General features: G+C 39.9%; 1 protein-coding gene across 2 annotated transcripts; it reads left to right on the top strand.

Annotated features, from left to right (window-relative positions):
• The first annotated feature begins 4653 nt into the window (after positions 1-4653).
• On the top strand, positions 4654-9075 carry LOC136577532 (gamma-crystallin 1-like). Of its 2 annotated transcripts, none has more exons than XM_066577439.1 (3): positions 4654-4662; positions 6603-6845; positions 8800-9075. In XM_066577439.1, exons 1-3 carry the CDS (start codon positions 4654-4656, stop codon positions 9073-9075), a joined length of 528 nt encoding a protein of 175 aa, XP_066433536.1. The 2 variants fall into 2 exon arrangements, with proteins under 2 accessions (XP_066433536.1, XP_066433534.1); XM_066577437.1 differs by having other exon boundaries at positions 8782-9075.
• The last annotated feature ends 2351 nt before the right edge of the window (positions 9076-11426 follow it).

Here is an 11426-nt window from a genome sequence, read left to right as displayed (position 1 = left end):
GGAGAGGCCGATTTATATACTCGGGTGACACCTGATCTCGCCAGCCACTCACTGCAGGGGGGTGGTATAGGGCTTGAACGTCGAAGGGGGAAGTTGTAATGCCTTCCCTGTCTTTCTATTGGCCAGAAAAGCGCGCTAACATCTCAGAGATGAAAGTAACTCGAACATCGCGTGGTACTCGTCTCGAGTAACGAGCATCTCGAACACGCTAATACTCGAACGAGTATCAAGCTCGGACGAGTACGTTCGCTCATCTCTACTGATGAACCTTCCTTGATGTTTATTTTTGTATTGTGATATATAAAATGCCCAATAAACGTTCCTTTAACCCCTTCCCGCTCCTGGACGTACCTGGTACGTCATGGCAGCCTGGTACTTCCCGCAACATGACGTACCTGGTACGTCCTGGAGATAGCACGGGATCACATAAGATCCCGCGCTATCCCGCAGCGGGAGCCGGCTGTCAATCACAGCCGGCGTCCCGCTCCAACAGCGGGGGGACATCGGAGATGCGCCCGCCGCTGTTAACCCCTTCCCTGCCGCGATCTAAGTAGATCGCGGCAGGGAAAGAGTTCACAGAGGGATCGCGATCCCTGTGTGTCTCCGGCCGGAACTCGCGATGTTATCGCGAGAGCCCGGCCTGTCACCATGGCAACAGGACGCCAGACACTGGCGTCCTGTATTGCCTGTGCCTATAATCGCTGTACAAGCGATAAGGCATGGCAGAGCAGTAGCTTTGCCATGCCTTATGACAGCGATCATAGGCACAGTGATGTAAGTCCCTCAGAGGGACTCAAATAGTATAAAAAAAAGAAAAGAAAAGTGTAAAAAAAAGAAAAATGTAAAAAAAACAAATGTAAAAAACCCCTTTTTTATGCTTTTTCTAATATTAGCATAAAAAAAGGGAAAAAAAACTAAAACCCCACATATTGGATATTGACGCGTCCGTAACGACGTGTACAAAAAGTTGAACACGCTTTTTATTTTGTACGACAAAAAGCGTTAAAAAAAACGCTAAAAAACAGAGGCAAAATGCTAATTTTTAGCATTTTGCCTCACAAAAAATGCAATAAAAGTGATCAAAAAAGCCGTACATTTCCCAAAATGGTACCAATAAAAACTACAGCTCGTCTCGCAAAAAATAAGCCCTTAAAGAGCTCCGTACATAGAAAAATAAAAAAGTTACATGACTTTGAATGCAGCTATAGAGAAAAAAAAAGATTTCCAAAAAAAGGGGGTTTTATTGCAAAAAAGTGTAAAAACCTAAAAAAAATATAACAATTTTGGTATCGTTGTTACCATACCGACCCGCAGAAAAAATTTAGTGTGTCATTTATGCTGCATGATTAACGCTGTAAAAAAAAAAAAAAATCTATGGCAGAATTGATGCGTTTTCTCTCCCTGTTATCATTAAAAAAAAAAAAAAAAAATTTTACGATATTGTCTATATACCCAAAAGTGGCACCGATAAAAACTACAGATCGCCACGCAAAAAACAAGCCCTTATACGGCCGCGTCCACGGAAAAATAAAAAAGTTATGGCTTTTGAAAAATGGAGATGGAAAAATACCAAAAAATCGCTTGGTCCTCAACGCCAAAATAGGCCGTGTCATTAAGGGGTTAAAGATAAAAATATGGACATATGTACGAGATAATGGAAACCATAGTCTGCCAGAGACTTCATCTGTCCTGTTGAAAAATTTAATCTGACCACAGCCAAAATTGCAACTGTATGGCATGATCTTCCGAAATCTTAGCAATTATTTTCCATACTGATTAAATATATCTTTCTAAGCAATATCTGCTCCCATTCCTTCATCAGTCTGTTCTTCTTGTGGTTAATCCCTTGCTGATCTTCACTTTCAGGTGCATGTTCTGACACAGGCTCGTGTGACTGCTGCAGTAGAGCCAGTGCTTAGCTACAGTGGTCACATGACTGTCAGGACATGCAGCTCAAAACGAAGACCAGCGGGAGATCAGCCACTGGTGGAATAGGACAGTTGAGTACTACTTCCTTTATGTTATTACAGCACTCTGGACATGTTTCTTTCTTCACTGGATAACCCACTTTACTATTGCTGGTGGAATCGTTTGTACAAACAATCCCACAGATGATAAAGCCCATAGTGCAGCTGATCATTGACTTAAGCGTATGACCAGAAGGGGGAAAAAATGTTTTTGTCATACCTTCAACAGTTTTCCATAATATATGCATGATGCTTACATTAAAGCTGGTCATTAGCGTGGTCGCAAGGAATCGATATCCAAATTTCTTCAGCTCAATCGGATAATGTTAAGACTAGAGATGAGCAAAAGTACTCGGCCACGCCCCTTTTTCGCCCGAGCACCACAATTTTCGAGTACTTCCGTTCTCGGGTGAAAAGATTCGGGGGGCGCCGTGGGTAAGTGGGGGGTTGCAGCGGGGAGTGGGGGGGAGAGGGAGAGAGAGAGGGCTCCCCCCTGTTCCCCGCTGCTACCCCCCGCTCCACCACGCCTCCCCTGCCCCCCGGCGCCCCCCGAATCTTTTCACCCGAGTACGGAAGTACTCGAAAATCGCGGTGCTCGATCGAGTAATTACTCGAAACGAGTATATTCGCTCATCTCTAGGTTAAGACCTCATCAGCCCATAAGTATTAAAAAACAGCTATTTTTATAACAAAAACTGGATTTTTTTCGCTATAAAATTTGAACGATTAATCCCAGGAACGTGTTATTTTTTTTAGTTTTGTAAAGAATGTTCCTGACTGCAATCTTCACATGCACAACATGTTTGACAAACGTACAGATCGGAAGATATTTAGCTTTTTCGAGGACCAGACGCAGAAAATTGACTTTTTTTTTTAAATTTGAAAATTTGCTATAAACTTAATTAAATTATTTTTTAACCATGCTTTTGTTGTTTGTTAAATTCTTTGCATTCAAACACATTAAAGTAATGTTTCAATATAACCCATTGGCACCTCACAATCGCATTGTACGGTGCCAATGGGTGACAGGGAGAGAGAGCCTCCTCGCCCTTCACCCACAACGATGTTGGCAACATAGACAGCCGAGCATCAGACCTGCTCCTGCTAATTTGCAATGTATTTGTTATAGCGCAGGTTTAAAGCCCAGCACCATGCGCCATATATTTACAACACTTGGTCACTAAAGGGTTAATGGGTATACAGAGACTTTCATTGATCGTGATAACTTAGAAGGGTATTCTAAAACATCTGGATAGGTCATTAGCAGTTGATGAATGATGGCCTTCCACTTGGAATCCCCATCCATCAGCTGATTATCAGGCCGACTGCATCATCAGTGGCTTTGATGTCATCATCAGTGGTAAGTGCAGGAAGAGGGATCCCAGTTCCACATTTTTGCGGATTAAATCTGAGCTTATTTTTATATAAATTAGTCTTATTTGTTGGCTATATGATATCTGAGTGTCAAGGTTCACATTTTTTATATGTGTTAATCATTATTAAGGGATAGAGTTGAGCGAACATACTCTGCTGAGCTTGATGCTGGTTTGAGTATTAGCGTACTCGATGGTGCTCGTTACTCGAACGAGCATCAAGCTGTGTTCGACCCCGCCCCAGTTTTTGACTCCTCCCCGCTGCAACGTGCCTGTTTTGGCCCCTCCCCGCCGCGACGCAGTGCGCGTCATTGGCAAATTTTTTGTCTGGCAGGCAGGGGAGAGAGAGAAAGAGAGAGAGAGAGACACGAACCTAGGGGGAAAAAAAAGAAAAAGCTCGGCACCCGGCGTCCCACATACAAAAATTCTCGAGTCTCCCATTGTCGTAGTCAATGAGGTTCGTTACTCGAGTAGAGCTCTCGAATTTTAGAAAAAGCTTGACTCAAATAACGCGGACTCGAGCATTTGGGTGCTCACTCATCTCTATTAAGGGACTGAAAGTAGCCACATTTACACCCGTATCCATCATACAGGAATCTTGTTTCAATTTTAGATTTTCCAGAGATATTGTAACAGTTCCATTCACGGAGGACAATGTCAATACTGTTCAATAGAACCATCATTTATGAATAAGATAGCAAGCGCATGCGTCTCAACTTCCTTCTCTCTCTTTGTATAGAATAACATATTTTGTAATTTGCTTTTATATCTCTCATTGTCTTATATAACACTATTACTCAATTGGTGTACAGCCATTACAGAAGCAGTCACATTGGAAAAGGTTGTTCTGAAAAATTCTGAATAAGCAAAAATAATGTGGAAGACAGTTGGAATTGCTGATGTGATACTAGATTATTAGATGAAAGTCATAGAAAATTGAAAAAGATCAACATCCTTAAATATAATATTCTAATACTTTCACAAATACATCAAGAGAGAATACCTTTGTAATAGTAAATAATTAAAGGAAATCAAATATTCAGCTCCTCAGGATGCGCAGTGGCAATATTGTAGTAAACAATAGCTAAACAAGCTCTATCACTAATTCTATTCAGTATAAACTGTAAAACAGGAAAATAAAACAACTTGCTTGAGCTTGTGATTTTGTTGTGTTGCAATCCCATGACTAGAGCAGTGCTGACATTGTCAATCTGATGTACATTTATTCATTGTTATGCAAAGTATATTGTGGGCAATTTGTATAAATTGGAAGACCTCATTAGTCTATCCATAGCACTACATTAACATTCAAGATGGGAAAGGTAACATAACTATTACATTTCATATATTAGTATAATAGCCTTTTTTACTACCGCATTGTAATAAGATGAATTATATCAGTATGATTCAATGGGAGAGGTAACATGACTACTGCATTCATTTACATGTAATTGTATTTATATACTACATTGCAACAATGTTGCTTATTTCAGTATAAAAATAAATAGATATTTATGGTTACTTGATTAATTGGTCAACATTTAGAATCTCTCTGTAAATTGACAAACAGTATATACTTGTTTATTGTAGTCACACACTTTTGAATTGAGTGCTGACAATACTTCTTTTTCAGTTCTTTCCCACTTTTATTAGATGGTGACAACTGTACAGAGGGGTAAAGGTACCTTTACATGGTGTGACTGTCAAGCCATTAATGCTTAACAGCTATATCAGCAACTATCACTCCTGTGCAGTCATAGTCGTTCGAGGGAATGGAAGCGGAGCAGGCTGGGGATCGTTACACCCACCTGCCTCCATTCACCGCAAACAGGCAGTCGCTCGACCACTGAGTGATTCCTGTTTGCACGGCCTGACATGCGCTTGGTTTTTAGTTATGATTAAACCAAGCAACTCCAAAAAGTGAGCAAATGTCCATGTCAGGGGGTGTTTAGGAAATTACATGGTACAACAATCAACCTGAATTTGCTGTTTCCAGCGATAATTCGGGCAGTAATCGCCCCATGTAAAGGTATCTTTACTCTTTAGCTTGGCTCAGAGTGATGTGATATCAGGGTGTGCCATGCTATCAGGATAGTTTATTTACATTTTAATTACTTTGCAATGGGTTTTGCTGTGTTATGATGAGAGAATAATAGCTTTTTAATAAGTTAAGATATGATAACTTTCTGCACCCATGCTATCATAATCAAGTACCTTCTCCTAATTATGATGATACATACAACAAGCATTCTAAATGACTTATATAGGGTTGAAAACTTTCTAGCACGGAAGCATTAACATAGCAGGTATAGTTGGGCTTTGTGGTGAGCAGCAATTTGGGGGGGAAGGGGGGGGATTATGTCCATCGTTAAAAGGAGCCTCAGCTATGAGAAGAGGTTAGGGATGACCATGGGTGATAGAGGGAGAAAAGCAGAATGAGAGTAGATAAATATGGTAAAGCGCTGCAAGGAAAAAAACAGAAGGACCTTTAATCAAAAAAATCAAATCTTGGTATTTAATGTTCAGATGGGAATATAATGTTCAGATATAAAAAGAATTGTTTAGAGTAACACTTCTAGAACAACCCCTAATATATTCCCCTTTTATAGTATCTTGATTTTTTTTTTACTATACTACTGTATGTGCCTTATAGCAAAACTATCAAAGGGTATGTTCACAAGGAGCAGAAGTGGTGTAGATTTTGACACAAATCCACAGCAGAATTCACCTCTTTAATTGCAATGGTAAATTCTGCTGCAGATTCACAGAAAAAACGTGTCAAAATTCACAACAATTCTGCTACATAGCAGAGGCTGCTGGAGTGGAAATGAAGTATTACAGGACAGCCATTCACATAATTGAAGTAGGTCTGCTAGGATGGGTGCTGCTCTTATTGAGCAGCTCTCTGTTCTGGGACGCAGAGGGGGATCTATGCGCCCCAGCATATAGAAGATATTATGACCGCGGGCTCCTCCAACCATCTATGATAGAACTGAGAATCAGATATACAGGTTGCAGGGGGGAAGGATTGGGTAAAATGCAAGTTATAATTCATATAATACTTAGAAATAGTGTTATTCCTCATGTACAAATATGGCATCTTATTCTGAACAGTCATCCACAAGTTAGGTATTCTTTAAAGAATGGATCATTTTCTGATTACATATTCTCTTTAAGAATTGTAAGCTGAGCTCTGATTGGTTGCTGTAGACAAAAAGGCCAATAGCTATAATTAAGCATTATTGTTTTTATTAATTTCCAGATTATCTTCTACGAGGACAGGAACTTCCAGGGTCGATTCCATGAAAGCAGCAGTGACTGCTCAGAACTGAATTCTTTTTTCAGTCGCTGTAACTCTATCAAAGTAGAGAATGGAAACTGGATGATCTATGAACGCCCCAATTTCACTGGTCAACAGTACTATGTAAAAAGAGGAGAGTACCCAGATTGTCAGCACTGGTATGGTCTGAGTGACTCCATCAGGTCCTGCCATTTAATCCCTCAGGTAAGAAGGCTCCATAACGGAATTTATGGAAACAAAACGCACTTATGGGGCACACTGTAAGAATTATATCTTTGGGTTCAGGCATGTTATATAAATGCTACTTTACAAATACAATTTTTTTTTCCTTCTTGAACGTGATAAAAATTTGTTATGTATAAAGACATTCAAATAGAAAAAGTCCAACTATAACACAGTTGAATACTAGAAATAAAAACAACAAGAATAATAACAGAATTCCATTCCTATTTGCTCCAAACCCCAATGATTCAGCATCACTGAAACAGAAAGTCATTTATAACTATAGACATTAGTTTAACCCCTTAACGCTCCATGATGTACAGTTATGTCTTGGAGGTTCAGGTATGTATGGAGGGGGATCAGGAGCCGATGCTGCTCCATACAATGCAGGAGCCAGCTGTTTCTTACAGCTGACATCCACCCACTGCACTCCCTCTGATCATGGCTGTTAACCCATTTCAATGTCCCAATCAGAGTTTGGAGGGGAGGCATTCAGTTGTCATGGCAGCCGGGGGCCTTCTAAAAGCCTCCAGATTGCCTATTAAGCCATGCCTGTCAGATCGCGGTATGATGTAATTTTTTGATATTACATCATACTGCAGGAGCGATCAAACCATTGCAAAATCATGTCCCCTATGGAGACTAAAGAAGAATGTAAAAATCAGTTTACAAAAGTTTTATTAGTTATTTAAAAAAAATAAAAGGGAATGAAAATGTATCCCTTATTTATAATTAAAAAAACCCAAAACATATTTGATATCGCTGCATCCATAAAAGTCTGATCTATCAAACTAATGCATTACTTACCCTGCATGGTGAACGTCATCATAAAAAAAAAAACATCAGAACTGCGCTTTTTGGGTCACCCCCATCTCCAAGAACAAATGTAGTAAAAAATGATCCAAAAGTCATATGTATTCCAAAATGGTACCAATAGAAACTAAAGGACATCCCGCAAGAAACAAGCCCTCGCACAACTATGTCAACAAAAAAATTTAAAAGTTACGGCTGTCAGAAAATGGCGGCAGAAAATAATTAAATTTTTTTCCAGAGATTTCCTTTTTTTTTTTTTTTTTTTTTTAAAGTAGTACAGCAAAACAAAACAATATAAATTTAGTATCGTAGTAATCAGACTAACCCATAAAATAAAGTTATCATGTCATTTTTGCTGCAATGTGTACACTGTAGAAACAAGACCTCCCCTCCAAAGATGGCGAAAGTGTGCTTTTTTTCATTTTACTCCACTTAGAATATTTTGAAAGTTTTTCAGTGTATTATTATTTTTCACACAGCTACACTGATGGATAAATAAGAGTTGGAATTTTTTTAAAAGTAGGAAGGTAAAAAACGAAAATCGAAAAAAAGGGCGCGTCCTTCAGGTTATCCAAGACCTGTAACCAAGCTTCATTCATCTATTTATGTCACCATGAATATCTTTGCAATCATCTTACTATTAAAAGTGTTTCAATGTACAGATCTGCAGTGTGGTCACATGCCCCCGCTGTCAAAATTCCACTGATGTGACACTGTGGATAAACCTTTGCTGCTCAGCATGTACATATATGTACATCAGAAGCTACATCACTTGCAGTGGGCCATCCTTACATTTGGATGGACTGCACATGCAACAATGTTCTTTCTAGTCTCATGGATTGTGTAAGTGACATCAGTGGAAATCCTGCAATTTTGACAGTGCACAACCAAACTGCGGATCTGCGAAATGGCACACATTTGTAATAGTTGCAAATATCTTCATGGCAGTACAAATAGATGAACTAAGCTTGGTTTTCAGTCTAAGGCAATCTATTTATTGCTGTCAGATGAAGTAGATTCTGGCAATCTAATCTTTGTGGGGCATGATGTATGTGTGGGTGGATGTTATTTTGTATCCAATTTTTAAAATTGATATACATGCTAGTCTGTATTTATTTTGAAGCACCGTGGCTCCTTCAGAATCAGGATCCATGAGAGGGAGGACTTCAGGGGTCAAATGATGGAGTTCACTGAAGACTGCCCTCATGTGAATGAAGAATTCAATTATCATGACATCCACTCCTGCAATGTGTTAGAAGGACACTGGATCTTCTATGACCAACCCAACTACAGAGGACGCCAATATTACCTGAAGCCTGGAGAATACAGAAGATTTACAGATTGGGGAGCCATGAATGCTAGGGTCGGCTCTTTTAGACGCATAAGTGACATGCACTAAAATGCTGAGATTTTTCCACGTGCTTAAATTAATTACAACATGCCTTATATATTCATGGTCCTTGAAGATTAAAACCCTGCATTCAGATTGTGTGCATATTATTTGATTCAATGCATATTTACAGTATGGAGTATTTACAGTGAGGAGGACGGGGAAGACGGGACTCCAGTGTTCGTCATCAGTAAGATATTCCACATATTGTGGATGTTGGATAACTTCTAAACTTGGTAAAACTCCTTAAAGGGCCTTTACACAAGGGAATGATCAGGAATGAACATTTGTCTAAACATTCATTTACCTAATCATCTGCCCAGGTGAAGGTTTTAGTCAACAAATGGCCCATTTAGACAAGCCGAGCTGTCGAGCAAATGATGGCTGAGTTCTCATCCCAGTGATACTCGCTCCTGTGCTGTTATACAGGAGTGAGTACTGCTGGCATTGCTTAAAGTGCTGCTGTTATGGAGGCACAGCGGGCCAAGGAGCGTTTTTCTGCCCGCCCGCCCGCCTCCAGTTACAGTAAACAGTCATTCAAAAGTGGACGACTGCTATTTACACTTAACGGCTCGTCGTTCCGTGTTTTGCATGCATTTACATGAGACAATTATCGTTCAAAATACTGCAGAAGTGCAGAAATTTGAATGCTTTTAAACGATAATCGTCCTATGTAAATAGGCCATAACTGTAAGGAAACAGCTACTAAATCACAACTGTGTGTGATCTACATTTAGAGGAATGGTAGGATAGCAGAATCCAAGGAGATTAACTTGAAGAAAAAAAAGATAACATTAAAAATATAAGAAAAACATAAAAAGAGAAAAATCAAAAAGCCTCTACACCTACAATTAAAACGAAAAAATTAAAATCAAAATAATCCTCCAACCCACTAAACCGACAGAAACCTTTGTGCCATGGACACTCATTACATTGACATTGTGCACTCATATAATAATGCGTTTATATCACACAGAATAATTTGTGATTCCCATTTCGGAGGAACACTCAGGATTGATCGGCTTGTGTAAAAGGACAGTTGCTATGGAATACTAAGGAACACCTAGCCGGACAGCAGCCATGTGCGTACAGAACCTGACATAATGTCACTGTCATGTGATTAGGGGCGGAGCATGTAACTCCCTCACTGGGGATTAAGGACCTTTGATGACGTCACTGTCATGTGATCAGGGGTGCAGCATGTAAGTCACTCACAAGCCTACTCACTAATGCACGGACGGACAGGTCGTCATTAGTGTTTTGATTATTTAGAGTGAATCATCATGTTTTTTTATACAGTCAAAAGTGTAGCTACAGGGATCACAGCAGGCAGGAAAACAGGAGGTTATAGCCAGGACAATGCTGGAGCTTGAAGAAGTGAGTAACAACTGAACTCCAGGTGCAGATTTATCCTTCCTTACCTGTCCTCTTGCTATATGTGTCTCTGTGTGACCACCCAGTGGTTGTGCTACAGATTGTAGCCTGTCAATGGTTTTGCTAGTGTATCACTATATTGTCTGGGATTGCGTTCATGAGAAATTGGACTCCTTAACCAAATAAGAACTAAGGTAAGGATAGACACATCTGTATGCGGCATTAACTCTTCCACTACCATTCACTACTGATACTGAAATTAACCTCCTCACTGACCTAGACCCCAGGCATACTAATATTAACCTTTTCTCTACTCCTAGTCACCAAGGATCCCTATATTAACCCCATTGATTGTCCTAGACCAGCAGGGATTTTAACATATTCCTTTTACTACTCAAGATCACCAGGAATCCTTATTTTAACCCTTTCACTACTAAAGACTGTTAGCAAATGATGCCTGACTTCTCATCCGTGTGATACTTGCTCCAGTTCTATTACTCAGGAGTGAGTATCGCTGGCATCACTCAAAGTGTTGTTGGTACGGAGGCAAAGCGGGCCATGGAGCATTCTGCCCCTGCCTTCCTCCGTTTTACACTGGATGGCACATTGTTCAGTTTTCTGCATGTAGAAACTGAGCAACTGAACAACTCTCAATCAGTCACTGCATGCGTTTACACGGAACAATTCCACGGGAGAGCAGAAATATGAAAAATTCTAAATATTAATCGTCCCTTGTAAATGGGCCATGATTAACAAATGCTTGTTTGCCTGTTATTTGCATCTTTTACGTAGCACTAAAAATCATCATCTGTTGGTAGAACATCACCCTGTGTAAACAGACGTGTGCTGCAGACAGCGGTGGAACTGTATGTGCCCAAACCATCGTATTAACGAACGTTTGAGCACACACAGTACTGCTAATCAATAAACGTGCAATTGCATAATGCTATATTTGCATATAGTCAAGTCATGGACACTCTCTACCT

The sequence above is a fragment of the Eleutherodactylus coqui genome, chromosome 8 (genome assembly GCF_035609145.1).
Source record: "Eleutherodactylus coqui strain aEleCoq1 chromosome 8, aEleCoq1.hap1, whole genome shotgun sequence".
NCBI classification, from domain to species: Eukaryota; Metazoa; Chordata; class Amphibia; order Anura; family Eleutherodactylidae; genus Eleutherodactylus; species Eleutherodactylus coqui.
Note: the sequence above shows the minus strand (reverse complement) of the source record. Positions and strands in the feature narration are given on the sequence as shown.

Excerpts from the sequence above, each read along its gene's own strand:
- LOC136577532 (XM_066577437.1), top strand. Across the intron at positions 6,846-8,781 it reads CCTGCCATTTAATCCCTCAG|TCTGTATTTATTTTGAAGCA; the intron begins GTAAGAAGGCTC and ends TATACATGCTAG.